The sequence below is a fragment of the Lampetra planeri genome, chromosome 4, assembly GCF_965212315.1.
Source record: "Lampetra planeri chromosome 4, kcLamPlan1.2.h2, whole genome shotgun sequence".
Lineage (NCBI taxonomy): Eukaryota > Metazoa > Chordata > Hyperoartia > Petromyzontiformes > Petromyzontidae > Lampetra > Lampetra planeri.
In genome coordinates this window covers 8078335-8096925 of record NC_136110.1, presented here as the reverse complement: position 1 = coordinate 8096925, position 18591 = coordinate 8078335, and the positions used below count along the sequence as shown (strand labels likewise).

The following is an 18591-nucleotide window of genomic DNA, read 5'->3' as shown; positions in this document are numbered from 1 at the left end:
TAAAAATAAAACATAATAAAATACAATTCTCACGACGGCTGCTTGCGTTGTGGCCGAAACGTCGTAAGAATTGTATTTTAAGAGGTTTTATTTTTATTATTTAATTATTTCCCTTCTACGTGACTTTACCGAAAGAACCAAGAAGAAGAATACCGGTGTTAAGTTGTTCAAACAACAGACACCCATCAACAAGGCATCAATTCTGCATTAGCCACACTTGGAAACAAAAATGCTTTGATATTGTATGCATTGTCCTTGAAACTGATTAGCTTACACCAGACAACCTCCTTTATGGCTACGTCTCACGATGTTAGGCCAAAAGGCAAACAGCACAATGCAAATATCCAAGCACCATTATCTCGGGGTCAGGAGTTATATCCATACTAACTATTAAGCCTATTTTTTTTACTAGGCTCGTGTTTTGGAAAAAGGCCAAAATATTTTTTTGAAAATAATTCAACGTCAGCCTAATACATATTTTTCCATTGTAAGGTAGTGTTAATGATGAAGGCGGTGTTTCCTTCATTGGGTGCCTGTATACCACCGCCGCCAATGCCAACCCATGTATTTTTTAACATTAAGAATAACATTACATAGTTTGTTTGAAAAAATAATTTGTTACTCAAGAATAACAGTGAGTAGGAACGGTAATAGTGTGAACAATTTTTTCCCCCCAGGGATAAGGCACCGATCTTCACTCGAATCTGAGTGCGTAAAATTACACACAACTAGCTTTTGTCCACATTATGGAACATTTTGGAAATACATTTACCAGAAATGAAACTTCACCGATACTGCATTGCCACTTGGCGTCAACACAAATCTCATTGACCGTTACACCGTTACAGCCGTACAGCCGAGAACCTCCACACCACCATAACATGTTTAGGATAACTGCCATCACAGCGGAAAAGAACTTCCTTCGGACCAAAACGATAAAAGTTTAAACCCTCCAAATTCAAAGACCAGTAAATATTTTGCTTCAAATGGAAGCCGAACTTGTTTTCCAATTATTATTGGGTAACAGGATATTTGTTTCAGTTTTCAATGTTATCTTATCCAGTCCTACGATTTCCTTCCATTAATTTGTTGTTGTTGTAGTATTGTTGTTACAGCCTTGAAGAAGTGTGGTAATGTTTCCTGGCAAGGAATGCTGAGATTTCTTTACAATAGCATGTCATGCACGGGCTTTGCGACCAACTGTTGCTGTTAAGTTGCTCATAAGTGGACAAGGGTTTAAATAATCACATGGTCCAAACATGGGAAAAGGGTTCAGACAGCTGGAAAATTAGATTTCTGTAAAAACATTTTTTATGTAAATACAATCGTGAAACAAGTGCATATAAATTAGGTATTTTAATTGTACGTATTAATATTTTTCTGTATCCTTGTTCTCAGTGGCATTAAGTCATTGGCCAATAATTTCAGAGCACCGCTGTTATTGAAACAATCTGTCGGATTAGTCACGTGTTTTGGTGTGAATTTTACACTTATCTATATTTTCTCTTCCAGCATTTTCAAATGCATGTCAAAGATTTCCGAGCACCAGAATGTTTCGTCTCAATCTTCCTTTCAAAAAATTAGCACCTTGTCTCAATGCATGTTAACTAATGTAGGCGGCTTTGAGCGAGTTTGCAAACATTTTGACTGCAAAATCCTGTTATAAATTTTTCATTTGGCACAATTCAAAACATCAAAACACAAACCTGATTTGCCATGAAGGAAAGCTTGTCAGGTACTGAATTGTGGTGCATGTCATCTAGAAATACTGACCTCAGTGTGTGCTACTTGAATATTTATATAAATACACACACAAGCCTGTAGGATGCTGCATTGATGTCATGGTTAGCACACTGGACTTGCAATCTCGAGGTTGCCGGTTCGATTCTATTTCCCGGCATGGCAGCTTAAACATTGGGTACGTGTATTATATCTTCTCATCCGTGTCCACCCAGAAAAATATATATGGGTAAGCACAGTTAGTTGATTGGCTGGTTGCCTGTGGTGAGGTAAAGTGTGGGTAACTCCCACCTCTTCCAAGACATGTGGCCAGCATGGAATAGTAGGCCAAATACCTTCTGGAGGGGGCTGTCTAGAACTCCCCCCCAGGCGAGATCCTTCCACCAGCGGTGGCACAAGCAAGCAATTACATGGCTGCGCCTTTACCACCTGCATATGGATGCGCTGGGTGATTTGGCAGCGACACCTTCTCACCATCCGTTGATCGCGAGGGCAAGTTCTGCTGCTGTGGCTGCGTAGATTAGCACCTCCGATTGGCTACGATTGGCTACGTACGGTGTGAAAGAAGTTCAACATTCGTGTGTATATATACACGTGAGATAATGTGTGCTCTTTGCCTCAAGTCCGAGCAAGGCACGTCCACGGCGAAAGTGTCCCTTGGCCCAGCCTGGGAAGAGCTCGAGTGCCACATCAGCATCCTTCAGGGCCTTGGGGAACTGACGCAGCATGTCATAACAGTACGAGCGGTTCCCAAACGGCCTGCACACGCCACAGCAACCGGCAGCCACATCAGCGAGATCAAAGTCTCACACAAAGAGACGACGCAGAGACAGGAACATGCACAAACATGCACAAACACGCGCAGGACCTACAACAAATCCTAAACATCCCCATTTAACGTTACAGTCCGGCGGTTGTCCAAATTTCCTGACCTTTCTAGCCGCATACCATGATCCTCATATGGCAAAGAGCCACAAGACACACACGATTTTACATATGCATTCCCTTGCGGGTCACGTGGGGTCGGTCATCTGGCCGGTTCACTCGAGATGGTTGGTGGTGAAGTTTTGCCATTTACAAAACTGGGGGAGGGGCGCATTTGGTTCGCTAACAGTGCCTGGACCACCCCTGCTATTGACCATCAGGGAAAGTGTCGTTGGCGAGCACCTATTAAGGATGGCGCAATGCTCGATGGTGCGGTGCGGCCAGTACCACGCACGGCCACCCTCGTGTCTCCCCAGTGCTAATGTTTATACACTTCTCCAGGTACTCATTTAAGGCAGAGTTGACTTAGGGGAGGCTCAAAGATAAGTTCAGAAATGACTTGCATCTGATGTTATCTTTGACCGAGTTTTATCTACTATGTACCAGTGACATCATGTGAAATTATGCTGCATTTATTATAACCTGCTAACTCCAGCTAGAATTCTGAAACATGTACAGCGTGATGCATTTATAGATATCCCACTAACATAATTAGGGAGACATTTTACTTAAAATCCTCCACACGTCTCCCACCAATCTCAATACACGAAAATAAATATTTTAAAACTCTCCCTCCGTGCGATAAGGGGCCATCACTTTAACAATATTCAATCACCCATTCGGAATAAAGTAAGATGATCGTGAGAAATTAGTGGGGCAATCTATAAATGGATCGCCCTGTATTCCAGCTCGCTAAATCCAGTTGCAATTTCTCTTGTATGAAGTGTAGAAATGTGCATGCAAACTCCACTTCATGGGAGTGTATTTTGACTGTAGTGCAATAAGACAAATTGCATTCTTTTAGGCGTGGATATTCCTAGCTGTCAGGACATACCCAGTAGTGTTAAGAAACCTCAACCATGCGTTAAGTCTGATTTTCACCTGCGAATACACCTTTCTTTGTTGCCCATTTGCAACTCACCATATAAAACTACAAAATGTAATTTGTATAAGATACTGGGAAATTGTACATTTTTGTGAGGCTCTTCAACAACCACAGTAATTCAAAAAATGAAAAAACAAACTGCATTACCCATCGTCATATGGGTAATGCAGGAATTATAGTACTTTACATTAGTTCAGAAGAGAATGCTATGTGCTGCGGAGATGTCCACTGACTTAGGATTCCCTGATGCGATGCAAAAGACGCCTCTCCTTGGCATCCGATAAAATTCCGCCATTTTATCTACGACAGGTCTACGAGTGATCGAGGGCTTAGTCCTAAAGAGACGGCCGTCACTCTTTGGACACGTCGCCCATCTTGACGCGCAAACTCCAGCAAATGGCGCAGCTCCAGTTGGCGGTTGACGTTCGAAGAGGACTGCGACCTTATAAGAATGACGCAACCCCCTTGATCGCCCCACGTGAGACATTGCTCATACAAATTATTCGTGACACCACAATGACAGCAAGATATTTTTTGTTAACGCTGTTGCAAGAGGGCACGAGACTTGTGCAACGGTCCTTTGCTGACCATGCGTGACGATTGATTGACCTGTGCATATAGGCCATCGTCACCATCGGCAAAGATGCATTCACTGCTGGAAGGCAGTTTCCCCGAGCTCGCGATGCAACAATCATCGAGCTGATTTCATCACATCTCCATGACAGACGTATTTTAGGGCGTTCCCTCCTTTGGCTGCCACTTGGTTGTGAGTCTTGACCACAGGCTATCATGCCTTACAGCGGTTTGACCTACTTCAGCCCACTTACTTAAAATTCAACATGACGCTGTGTATGGTGACAGATCCAGCTATATCCTCTGCCTCTTGGTTGAATTGCAAGCATGCCCCTCTCTACGCTGCTTTGTGCAGTTTTCAGAATTCGTTCCATTTTGACATTGTCCTCGTTTCTGATCCACGTCAAGGTCAAAAGTGGCGTTCATAAGTCATTCGACTGGCATACGAACGCGACATGGGTGAATACAATAAAATAACACACAAAATAAATTATTTACAGCACTTTGAATAATGCATATTTGTTAGACACGGTCACAAGTCGACATGGTGTTTGAGCGAAGGTACTGAAAAGCTCACCGGTAGTCGTTTGGGTCTATTGATATCGCTTTAGAGAAGCACTGCACGGCTTCGCTGTACTGTCCATTCTGCGCTCTGTCGTTCCCAAGCACTGCATGGCATAAAAGACGAGTCAAGCACACGCACAGGGGGCACAAATTCATGAGGAGGCACATTCCACGTGCTCCCAAAGGCAACTTCACCTTTAAAGACGAGTCTATATACAGCTCTTTTGTCAAATCACTGCTTAACGAGGGCCTCTCTACGCCACACAGGTGTTGAGGGTTTATTGGACCACGCTTAACCACGTCGGTCAGTGCAGGTTGGTGAAAGCAGGGAGCACAGTACAATGCAACGATGGCATTTGCTGCACGGCTGTCTGCCGACTGAAGCGCTGCACTAGCCAACAACAGCTGCTTTATATCCGATTCACGTTGGGTCAAGTGTACAAATCACGACCTGGAAAATAATTTGTGGACTAATAATGGGAGGCTGCTGCTTAAAAATATTCTTTGGAAATCGTGTATAGTTTATTTGAAAAACGAATGCAGACGTAACTCCCCTTTTGTCATTTACATAGTTACACTCTTAGACAGTAGGAGGATAGAATGTGTGCTTTACACAAAAATGTATGTATTTACACAGCACAAACTGGTTTTGAATGTACTTTACAAAGACTTGATTAATCCACTGCCAATGTTTTCTTGTGAAAGCCCAAGTTGGATAATAAAATATTCCTTTCCAAAGGATACTTTAGTTTTTGCCAATTGACATTACCATAGGGATCTATTATCAAGCATCTCAATTATACTACATCAAGATGCTGTACAATAATCGGGGCATGCACAGCATGGCGAACAACCGGGAACAGGAAGGTGTAATATATGTCAAGACAGTAAAGTCATATGTAGGAGGGTAAGAGGAATGTGTGGAGTTGAAGACTTGAAAATAGACTCCAACAGGTTCAAGGAATTTTTAACAGCACGCATGGCTGGGGAAGAGGAAGTGCGCCAGACGATGGGAGCAGCAGAGAAGAATGAGTGACCTCTCATTGACCTGAGCTTGAGAAAGTGTCGACAATAAGCTCACCAAGTAATTCTAGATTTGAAGCTTTCGTGACTGCAAGGAATCATCTTCTTAGGTTTTTTCGGTAAAGTCACGTAGAAAGTAAAATAAAATAAAAACAAAAATCACGACGTTTCGGAGGCAACACAAGTCTCCGTCATCAGGTGGGACCGTCACAGCCAGATTAGCTGTATCAACTTGATACATTAGCTGTATCAACTTGATACAGCTAATCTGGCTGTGACGGTCCCACCTGATGACGGAGACTTGTGTTGCCTCCGAAACGTCGTGATTTTTGTTTTTATTTTATTTTACTTTCTACGTGACTTTACCGAAAAAACCTAAGAAGATGATGAGTAAATTCCACACGACCAAGTGCTCCACGTGTTTTACAAAGTTAGACTAACAAAGGTTAGTATATATTTAATGTGTACAAAAAAAAACTGTTTATCTCTTGGGATGCGAACGTGAAGCGATGCAATTTGAAGACAGCAGAATGGTTACTTACACAGGTATTCTCTGCTTTTTAACGAATCCGAGTCGGGGTCTTCTCCCTAAACAAAGCAAGCACAGAGGCATAAGTGTGTGTGCAGTCATAGAAATAAGGATTGATATTTGGTCTCGATTTAAAGTACTCTTAGGTTTTTTCGGTAAAGTCACGTAGGTAAACAATAATAAAATAAAATAATAATAGCTGTGAGTGGAGCCACGTCATCACCCAGCTGTGCATAGGATGCACAGCTGGGTGATGACGTGGCTCCACTCGATGTCCGCCATCATACCCCAAAGTTCTTTTCCAAATCTGGTCAACACACCATTGAGAGTGTTGGCGAGATTGGGTCTTTGGAGAAACTGCTCATTCAATGAGGTTCCTTGGTAGGTTGCAGTGCAGTCGAAGACGACACGGATCTTGGAACCTCATTTGCCAGTAAAAAATATGAGAATTGTTTTTTTTACCCTTTTATCTGGCAACAAAACTGACACTGACACCTTTTGATGCCAGATAAAAGGGTAAAAAAAACAATTATCATATTTTTTTCTGGCAAATTAGGTTCCAATGGTGTAAATGCTTACCCCGAGCTCTCATACTCTGATGGTGCATTGTCTTTGAGTTGTGCGCCTTTTGGCGTCATCTGGTTCAACCCATTTGAGACTAGGCTCTAAAGAAAGCTGTCTCGGGTGTGGACCAATCAACTTCAAGGACAGTACATACATTATAAGAGTTGTTTTTTGTTTGCATTAAGACTGCAGGTATTATGGTCTATGCCAGGGGTCGGCAACCTACGGCTCCGGAGCCGCATGCGGCTCTTTACGGGCTGCTTCTTGACGATATGTACGTATGTACAGTATGGACTCAGATGCATTGCGGCTCTTGAAATACTGAATTTTGTACCGAATTGGAAAGAAATGGCTCTTCTTGTTATTTTGGTTGCCGACCCCTGGTCTATGCAAACATGACTCCTTGTAAAAAAAGGTGTCAGTTTTGTTGCCAGATAAAAGGGTAAAAAAACTATTATTATACATGGATCTTCTTTTTCTTCGGGTGGTACACCCCATGATGAGGAATACACTACACTCTTCTGTCTTCTCGTTCCTGCTGCTTTAGGCACTTTCACAGCAAAGCCCTTTGCAATGTCTCTAATGAAGCTTTTGTGGTCCTCATGGAAATCTGAGCTTTTGCTCGGCCTTCTCTTGAGACTGTTGATGCGCCGCCTTGCAACGCAGCGTTGTTCAGCATTTCCACATTCTCACTTCTCAATGGCAAACCAGTGGTATAGTGTCCATCGACCAGCTCGGCTGACCTTGCCACAGATTGCATGAACTGATGGTCGTCTTGTGACATCTCTGGTTTGTCCTCGTAACTGCGTTCTGAGAAGTCCGTGTTGTATTGTTGGACTAACGGTTCTTCAATGTTTGAGATGGAGATACGGTTTGCTGCGAAACTTTGCCATTTTCCATTGGCGTCTCCTGTTCTCATAGGTCCGTTCACTACCCAGCCAAGAGTGGTCTTGATTGCGTAGGGTCCATCACCTTCACTATTTATCACCTTCCATGGTTCCATTGCTCTGTGTGCATTAGTTCCTATCAGCAGGCCTATCTCTGCCTCAATGCGTGGGAGATGCACTTCTCACAGATAGGGCCATCTCTCAACATCATGCTGTAGTGGTATGTTTCCTTTCTTCACTGGAATCCAACTGTGGGTGAAGACCTTTGGCAGGTCAATATAATCGCCCTCCTCAAGTGCACTCACTTCCAGGTCTGACAGGATATAACTGTGTACCAACTTCTCCTGACCCATGATTCGCAGAAGGATTTCAGTCTTCCTGCCTCTGACGTCAAGTTGTTTCCTCAGGGTTTCAGTACAAAACGTCGCTGAACTCCCTGGATCCATGAATGCGTATGTCTCCACACTCGTCGCGACTTCGTTTGGATTTGATTTTCACTGGAACAATGGCGAGAATACAATGTCCGTCTCCAGGCCCGGTGTAGCCACAAGTTTCATGCTTAAGGGACGCAATAGCACTTGAGGCTATCTTCTCTTCAGTAGTGCCATCTTCATTTCTTTTCGAGGTGACAGTTTTCTTTAATGACGTGCAGCATGCTTGGATGCTTCAAGTTACACTCTTGACATGCCATTATTTTCTTACACTCCTTGCTAAGGTGCCCTTGTATAAGACATCCAAAGCAAAGTCCTCTTTTCTTCAGAAACTCAATTCTGTCTTTCTGTGGCTGTTCTCTGATCTTGATGCAAGAATCCAGTGTGTGAGTCTTCTCACAGAAAAAGCAGGGTTTCTGGAAGGCATTAGCAGGTTCCACACAGCATCTGAGCCAGCGGCACAGTGAAATATTTAGTGCTGCATGCTGGGTTCAAAGGTTTTCTTGTGCAAGTGTTTGGAACGGGCAGAGAATTTAGTGCAGTTGTGGAGGGAACCAAATTTTATTCAAACAAAGATGAGCATTTAAGAGTAACAGCCGAGAGGTGAACAGGTGGTTCAGAGGTCCGAGCACTGGGCCGGTAATCCATCACATTAAACTTAGTTCTGCATTTAAATTTCACTAAATTGCAGATCTTGAGAATTAAAAATATCAGTTTGACCAAAATTCAACAAACACCAGTCTCCGTAGATGGGTGTGCGGGAAAGTCCTGCCCCCCTGCTGCGAGGCCCAGAGGTTACTAAAAGGGATCTCAGAATTAGTTCTGCAATATCTGCTTCCACGGGCCATTCTCTAAGATAACGGGTACACCGATCAGCGACAGTTCAGACTGGATTCTGCCTCTCGTGACGCTGACACTGAGAGCACAAAGTGGGGTAACATTGTGAAAGACAACACAAGTGATTCGGAATGCTCCCGATGCACAGCTCTTATTCAGTTCCTGAAACTTGCCTCCATCATGGATGCCTCGCTCCTCCTCTTCTTGTCAGCTTTGCTGGGTTTTTGTAATGCCTTCACGTGGCTCGCCGCCACAGCAAAAAAAGCGCTGTTGACGTCCCACTCCGCATCCTGCTGTGGGAACACAGGGAGACGGCAGTGGTTAAAAAGGGAATTGCAGTAAAGAAAAAGGATGAAAAAAAATCTGAATAGGTTTTACCCTTTCTGGCAATAACACAGGTGGTTCAGATGTTCAAACACCAAATAGAAACCTTTTGAAAGGAATCATGTCTGGATTAACCACATGTACTTGTGGTGAACATGCATGCTCTGATAATACGTACATTGTCTTTGAAACTCATTGGTCTACACCAGACAGACAGGTGTCTTTAGGGCCTAGTCTCACCAGTGTTAGAGCAGAAAACGGCAAAAGGCGAATGGTAACATTGGTGAGACTAGGCCCTAAAGAAGCCTGTCTGGTGTAGACCAATCAGTTTAAAAAACAATGCATATATTATATTCTTGGTTCTTTCTGTCAAGTCACGTAGAAGAGAAATAATAAAATACAAAAAATACAAAATAAATAAATGTGGGGTTCTCCTTGAAAGTTATTGTTTTATATTTTTATTATTTTAATATTTCCCTTCTACGTGACTTTACCGAAAGAACCAAGAGTACTAATCCCTGCAGTCACGAAAGCTTTAAATAAAAAAATGCATATACTATCAGAGCATGTTTTTGGTTGCATGTTCACCAAATGATGTGTGGTTAATACAGACATGATTCTTTGAAAAGGGTTTCTATGTTATTGCCAGAAAGGGTACAATCTATTCCGATTTTTTCATACCCACCGAGCTAGTAGCTCTTTTTCAGACGCGGCCTGCCTACAAATGATAGCTCAACAAAAAAGTGGCATATGTGGAAATGTATAGCAGCCAAGGCGATTCATTACGAACAATATTTATCACACTTCCTCGCCAACTCTTGCAGTTTAAGTCATCTTAGTAGCACACAGCTGTTTGGAAATTATAAAACAAATCTGAGTTACTTTTTTTGTAACAGTCTTGTTTGTGTCTAACTTGTACGTGTGTTCCTTGTTTTTATCACACATGGCTGAACATGTTTCAATTTCACTACCCCTTTCATCAAGTCTTTTCAAAAACACAACAGAGCAGCTTTAATGTCCTGGTTAAAAGTGAACAATGATTTACTACCTTACATTTGATGCCACGAAAATATTGCGTTACGTTTTTGTTGCATGACAACTGCTTGCCTAGGGTGCTGTATGTTTACGTTAAAAAAATAAAAAAAGCTCTCCACTTAAAGAAAAGTCCTTACCAAAAAGCAGAGAAACCAAACCCCACAGGGAAGGGCTCTGGAATCTAATAAACAGGCTGACACAAGTAAAATGCAGAATGCTTCTTAATTTCCCTCATACTCAACATTCTTTAGCAGTGAAGAGGATTAGAAGGATATTCCTGGTAATGATTCTTTTTAGTTTCTCCCACAGTGTTACTCGAATTTATGTTTGCAGGTGTATGACGATAAGTATCCTTATGTAGGAAGGAATGTTACTGGTCTGCCCGCCAGGCAGTAAAGGTCAGTCACAACCCTTTCTTCAGTGATGTTTGTCATATCGTCGAGTGATATAAAATATTATACAATTTGCATTAATAGGGCATCCAAATCCTTAAATATTTAGCAAAGTCCCTGTAAATCCTTATTTCGTCTGTATTGCTATTTTTTCTACACTTTACAAACATAAGTTTTATAACAAACAGAAACGGATTTCCTCCAGTTATCATGTGAACATTAACATTTCTCATGCAAGGTTTTCACAATTTGTGATTTACACTTAAGAAATATAAGAATACCCTTTTATTCCAGTTTTAATCGCAAACAATGGGAAAAGGGTGCTATGAGACAATCCACACAGTCGTGGCATGTGGGCAGCGATCAGTGCTGGTTGCGGTGAACACAAAGCCAGCGTGTGGACACGCTCAGACACAAGCATGTGACTAATAATGACTCCAAATAATAATAATTCTCCAACCAATTAATTTATTTTTAAAAATCTGGCTTGCTGAAAATGGAAAATCTACAATTTTAAAACAACACAATTTATCAAAACCACGCGGGAGTAGCGGGAAAGAAACGTCCCAGGTTGTCCCGTGTGACTCCCTTGTTCAGAACGGAGAGGGCTGTACAGTCTACACACAGTATCTATTGCAATAATTTGACCTGCCTCAGAACATTAACAATGGCCACACATGAGAACTGCTTTCTTTCAAATCATAACACAGAACGAAAATCCTAAATCTCAAGAGGATTAGTTAAAAATGCTTGCGTGCCATGAACTACCAGACATCGCAAAGTCTCTTGTCATATCTTGATGACAAGTAAACATTGTTCTTGAACAAATCCTTCCATGTTTAGGTTAGACCACGGGTCGGAAAACCAACATAACAAGAAAAGCCATTTTTTCGAATTCGGTAAAGAAACACATTTTTTAAGAGCCGCAATGCTTGTGAATTACGTCACAAAGCACTGCTTAAAGACCCCTGGGCTAAACAGTGTCTCACCTCTCCCAGCTCCACTGTGCTTTTTCCTCTTGACTTTTTGGTTTTTGATTTCCTGTCGGCCGAGTGCCTCCGTCTGCTGCAGTCGTCTCCATTTGTCTGTACGCCAAAATTTGGGTCACAGTTCCTGTTCAGACCGTTAAGATCCTCCAAGTGTCTTTCCACCTCCTCTTCCTCCTCCTCTTCATCTTCCTCTGCATCCTCCCCCTCCTCCCCTTCATCGTCATCCGAAGACGAGTCCTGTAAGAATGACATGTGATGGAGGCAGTGTGCTTAGCATCCATTGCATTCAAAGTGATCCAACACCCCTGCACCTGACTTGCATAGCAAGGACAGACATGACAATTTCTTCAGGAATGTTTGTCGTATACAGACGAGAAAGGGTTCATTTTGATAGGAATGCGGGACAATCATTATTTATTCTACTGTAAAAACACTTTGCCATAGGCATTGTTCGTGTTTAGTTGGTTGTCCTTTCCCCGCACCTCTGATTAATTATCAAGGTTGGCTACGTACGGTACGAAAGAACACACACACAGACCAAGGAAAGGAAAGTCAACAACATCAATCAGAGAGGGAAGAGAGTTCCAGAATATAGGGGGCAGCAGAGGAGAATGAGCCACCGTTGACCTAAAATTTTTCCTATCTCGGTCAAAAAAAAAACCCTTTAGTGAATGAAATTGTTCACTATCCTAACAGCAATGAGTGGTGGCTCTATATTCAAGTTATAAATAAAGGCAAAATGTGGTACTGTACCCAATGTTAAGAGTGACCGCATGTTGGTGGCTAAAGCCTAATAAGTCTTAAGGCCTTTATGCTATGCAATTTTATTAAGGATTGTACTTTAAAAAAAATAATAACAATCACTTCTGAAGGATGGGACATACAAGCTCGTACACATTGTATTTTAGTAGTAGGTTTTTACCCTTTTAAACTGGTACAAAACTGACACCTTTATTCAAGGCATCATGTTTGCAATAACCACAACACAAGTAGTCAAAAAAGCAAACAAAAAGAAGCAACTCTGATAATGATAATAATATGCACTGTCCTTGAAGTTGATTGGTCCACACCCCAGACGGCTTTCTTTAGAGCCTAGTCCCCATTGGTGTTGGACCAGATTGTTGATTGTGTATGTCTATATGGAGCAAAGATGTATTTTTAAGTGGGCAAATAGAGTTCAATGTCTCAACGGCCAGGCCTCTTTCAAAAAGTATTGGACAGTCCACAGCATGGGAGACATGGGCAGGTTACCGCGCCGTAAAGACTCATCGGCACAATGCAATCGCCTGTGCATTGCCACGGCGTGCCCAGAGAGCTGTGCGGTCGAGGTGAGTGCAGCGAAAGAGTGGGGTTCTCCTTGAAAGTTGTGAGAACACACAACGGCGCTCATTTACAGGAATACAAATCCAACATGTTCAACGTCAACACGTATCTCCGTGCACGTAGATCCGTTGATGTTCACATGCATATCCAATACGATCCCAATTCACATGCTGAATAATGTTCCTTTCCGTCTGCTTTTTCGTGAAAACGTCGCGACGTTCCCCCATCGCTGTCAACGGGCAAAATGCCAACGTAATGACTCTTTGGTACTTTCGGTAAAGTCACGTAGAAAGAAAATAAATTACGTAATAGAATACGACGTTTCGATTGCAACACAAGCAGTCGTCATCAGGTAGAACTAAATTTGAGAGAGAGACAAAACACAGACACGGAGACACACAGACACGGAGACACACAGACAGACACAAGCAGAGAGAAACAACACAGAGACACACAGAGAGAGAGAGATGTAACATAGACACACAGAGACCCAATGCCGCTGTGTCGTGACCTTAAATAGAGAGAGAGGGGGGTGGGGCAGAGAGAGAGGTGGGTCTGCTGGAGCAGATAAATTAGCATGTCAATGAGAGAGCTGTGTGGAAATCCACCCTGTGGCGGCAGGGGGAGAGAAAGACCCAGCAAGTCTGTCAAATTTCAGATTTAACTTCTAATTTAGCAATCTCTCAAGAACGTAATCAACCAGGCTATGTGTTAACTGTGTGTTAGCCGACTATCGGCGTTGCATTGCATTACATTTCCAAAGATATGCTAAGTTTGTTTTTAAATCCTTTATATTAAGTTCACTTGCGCGCTTGCTTTGCTTGCTTGCTTACGACCGTGCAAATCTTTCAGTCGTTTTTTAACCCACTTCCCGTGATCCAATCGAGCTGACATTTTCCACACAGACTCGTTGTGTGTGACAATTAATGTTCGTGAAATTTTTTTTCCAAAATTTTACACTTTTTAGGACAAAAATATTATATATAATTACCAATTGCTTAATGGTGCCATGCAATCATCTGACCCATAGGTGGCAGCCATCTCAAGCCAGAGGACGAGAGGACTCTAGCCGCCACGCATATAAAGGATTTATAGTGAAAAAAACTTTGTTTTTACGGGTTATACTTGTTTCAAACTGCCTATTTCTCTCGCTAAAATTTACCAGGCTCTCTCATAGGTCCATTCGCTCTTTCTTTCCCGCGGCCACTTCGGGGTGGATTTCCACACAACTCTCTCTAAAATTTACCAGACTTGTTGGGTCTTTCTCTCCCCCTGCCGCCGTGGTGTGGATTTCCACACAGCTCTCTCATTGACATGCTAATTTTTCTGCTCCAGCAAACCCACCTCTCTCTCTGCCCCCCCCCTCTCTCTCTATTTAAGGCCACGACACAGAGGCATTGTGTCTCTGTGTGTGTCTCTCTCTGCTTGTGTGTCTGTCTGTGTGTCTCCATGTCTGTGTTTTGTCTCTCTCTCAAATTTAGTTCTACCTGATGACGACTGCTTGTGTTGCAATCGAAACGTCGTATTCTATTATGTAATTTATTTTCTTTCTACGTGACTTTACCGAAAGAACCAAAGAGTAATTCCTGCAGTAACGAAAGCTTCAAATCAAGTTTGCCAACGTAATGTTTCAAGAGTTTCATCAAGAAGCAAATCTGGCCGTGCTATTAAGTGCACACACGTATTAAACCTGTCACTATGACCGGATGCACGCTTGCAGATCCTTATCCACTCCCCTGGCAACACATTGTTTTCCCCACAAATTCTTGCACTCCCAGCTGTCCTGCCATTATAGAGATGCTATGTGTAGTGTTTAACATTGAAAATAAATAAATCGTGCCCTCGATGACAGCAGACCTATTGAGAACGGCTATGGAATTCTCTGGGCAGGCCACAGCAAGCATGTGTGACCATCTGTTCGCATGCACATAGGCACATTATTAAACATGCATATTTGCACGGGAGTGATCGGTATTAGAGATTAGCAGATTTAATCCAAGCGGTAGCAGGCACATGTCATTGCTGGGCTTGCAAGGACATTTATTTCTCAATACTTTGATGAACATGCGCTAGAATTTTCCTGCCCGCTCATGCATAGACACTCACTTGACACGAGGAATAAATGTTGCACACAAGGACAAAGATACCCCATGTAGCCTTCAACAGACTTTGGGGGCAAAAGTGCTGCAAGCAAGCACATAAGGCTGGCATGGCACACGAGGTGCCGAGCCGACTGAGAGGTCGCCACTTAGGTTGGCCACGAGACGGGAATCGAACTTGGGTTGCCGGGTTCATAGCGCATGGCACCGACGACACAAACGTGTGCAGTGAACCCGAACACGTGTCTAACTTTGCATTTCACAAGTCGTCCAAACACAAGCAGTGTACACTGGGATCTGAACTTGGCAGCCCGATTTTACTGTCGCTACCCACGTTCAAAACATAGGACACACACTCCAAACAGAAGCCTTGAGAAACCTGTTAAACTAACTCACATTCTGGAATTCACAAGTCATCTAACTACACAAAAACGTGTGCAGTGGACTAGAAAATGACTAACATTGCATTGTACCATAGCCAAATAGATCCAGTGAAGTAATGTTATTAGTGTATTATTTACCGATTGCTTAGTTATTTTGACGTTAAACGTTAACCGGTGAACATTAACCAGTGACGTTAACCAGTAAACATAAGAGGAACTGAAGACCATACAAATGAGCAACCAATTTTCATTGGCAATAACTACGTGAGATAATGGCAATAATCTAATTACATTTGAAAAACGCCACCTTATAAAACGTGTGAATGCCAGTGTTGTCGAAAGGTATTGCATTTCTTACACAATCCTTCGTACGAATGAAACATTCACAGCTGGAACAAGAAGTACTTCTTTGGATGATGTGTTATTCAATCATATCATCCATAATTATCTTTAAATGTAGCAACATCACGCTTGCAGATGATTGACATGGCTACGTGCGAATTAAATTTACAAATTCCTAAATTTGGGTACTCATTCTGATTACAAGGTGAAGTTTTTCAAAGTAGAAAAATGCATAGCATTATTACAGGCTTGATTTAACTTGCATATATATACCATTGAATTTGATATACACCCTTGTCTGTTTACATACTTGCATGTATGTTGAACTTCTTTCGCACCGTACGTAGCCAACCGTGGTAATCGGAGGTACTTGTACAATAATATAATCAGACTACATCTATTTTGATGTTTCTGTGACAATTTTATGTTGAATGGTTTTTAAAAGTAATAATAATTTGCACTAATTCGGCACCTTTCACAATGTATATAGGCGTACTACATGCAAACCATGAAGATAATACAGAAAGAACTGGTTGCTAAAGTATGGGCAATTGGAAGTTAAAAAAAGAAAGAAAGATGCGTTTAATTTGTACGAGCCAAATTTTGTTCGAGGAAATTATATATTTTAAAATGTAATATTGATTTATTACTGGTGCACGGTTTTCAATTTCTTTTGGACATCAATTGTTTTGGACTAATTTCTATTTGGCTATTTTTCCTCCAATGTATATTTTACTTAATTGTTGAACTTGTTTTTACACGACTGCTTTCTATAACCCAGGTCACTCTCGCAAATCAGGCTTTGTCTCAGGTTCTCATTTGATTAAACAAAAATAGACTTGAAAAGCAACGAAAGGCATTCGGATAAAAATCATCTACCGATTTTCAGGAGCCTGGCATACAGTGCTCGCGCACACATGTGCAGCACATCTCTCCAAAGGCCTGTGCTCTGTGCACATGAGTTATTTAACACATTGGCTGGATTAATGGAGGGATCCTGAAGGCCTGGCTATAAAATGTGTTCGCAGAAGTCTGTTGCTGTATGCATATAAACATATCTGTGTGTGCACTGTAAACCTGTGTATTTACTAGAAGCGAGAGGCCAATTATTATAATTGTGATTGTAATTCTGCAGTCTCAATTAATCCAAATTTCGTTCATGCGAATACTCATTATCACGGTAACTGTCATTGTGTTTACGCACTGCACTCGGATAATGGCTACCTCAGTTGAATTCCTGGCCACGGCTAACATCAGTGCTGAGTGGTATCCGAACCGATCCTGGGCTCGCCTCAACAAACCCACACTGACCAGCGCAGGGGTCGGCAACCAAAATAACAAGTAATTTTTTTTCGAATTTGGTAAAAAAAAAAATTCACGTGAATACGAGACGGTGGTTCTTAATAAATAACATCACGAAGCAGTCCTTCATGAGCTGCATGCGGTTCCGGAGCCGCAGGTTGCTGACTCCTTGCCCATGGTGAACTGGACTTCCATGGTAAACTGGATTTCCATGGTAAACTGGACTCCCATGGTAAACTGGACTCCCATGGTAAACTGGACTCCCATGTAAACTGGACTCCCATTGTGAATTGGACTTCCATGGGGAATTGGATTTCCATGGTGAACTGGACTTCCATGGTAAACTGGACTTCCATGGTAAACTGGACTTCCATGGTAAACTGGACTTCCATGGTAAACTGGACTTCCATGGTAAACTGGACTTCCATGGTAAACTGGACTTCCATGGTAAACTGGACTCCCATTGTGAATTGGACTTCCACGGTGAACTGGATTTCCATGGTAAACTGGACTTCCAAAATACCAACAAGAGCATTTTTTTCGACTTTGGTTAAAAAATATATATATTTCTAAGAGCTGCAAGTTTCCAGCCCCTGGACCAGCGTCATTAAGTATGGTTCAACAATTACATCCAGCAGGGGACTGCCAAAAGGGGTGTACGTTATTTCTTATCTCATTATACTTTATTGCAATATAATCATCATTATCATCAGCCTTGAGAAATCAACCACTACATGAAAACCTCTCCAAGTGATTGCCAACTCTTAACGATCCTCTGATGCAACCATCCACTTAGCACGTGCACACAAGCTGATTTCATAACTCTCCATTCCCTCTGTGGATATTCTCTCAGATGCGTTTCATTTCTCGGCTGCCATTCCATCATTATTCTTCACCACAGGACATCATCCCTGCCCAAGCTCACTTATTTTTACGAACAGTTTGATTTGTTTTTTAATTTGCATATGTTCTCTAATCCATGTGTTTATATTTCTGTCCCTCCATGTAATTCCAATCATGTTGCAAGGCAGTATATTGTAATTTAAAAAGAACATGAGCTGCAATTTATGACTTCACAACTATTGCATACCGAAAAACTTTGATAACAAATTACATAACTACGTTTATTTATTTGTACAGATTGATAGTATCTCCGGATCTCCACGTGCACACACACATCTATTGTCTCTGTCGTATTCATAAGACATTCCCACATTTTATGGGAGGACAAGTCTGTTTTGTTTTTCACATTCACGAAAATAAACTTTTCAGCTTCTGCATATTCCCAATGTGCCTTACACCAACCCAGAATGTGCCCAATTTCGTCAGAGCTCAGAAGCTCAGCTCGGTAGAGCTTGGATAGTGCTTGGATGGGCAATAGCTA

At 42.0% G+C, this 18591-nt stretch overlaps 1 protein-coding gene across 3 annotated transcripts in view; it reads right to left on the bottom strand.

Annotated features, from left to right (window-relative positions):
• Positions 1-18591, bottom strand: part of LOC144717651 (uncharacterized) — a 64124-nt gene that overhangs the window by 17384 nt on the left and 28149 nt on the right. For all 3 annotated transcript variants that reach the window (XM_078593176.1, XM_078593178.1, XM_078593177.1), the window contains exons 4-8: positions 11759-11995; positions 9188-9311; positions 6313-6354; positions 4761-4851; positions 2358-2499 (exon numbers count right to left, since the gene is read on the bottom strand). In XM_078593176.1, the coding sequence (XP_078449302.1) occupies positions 2358-2499; positions 4761-4851; positions 6313-6354; positions 9188-9311; positions 11759-11995 (636 nt within the window). The remainder of the gene's footprint in view (positions 1-2357; positions 2500-4760; positions 4852-6312; positions 6355-9187; positions 9312-11758; positions 11996-18591) is intronic.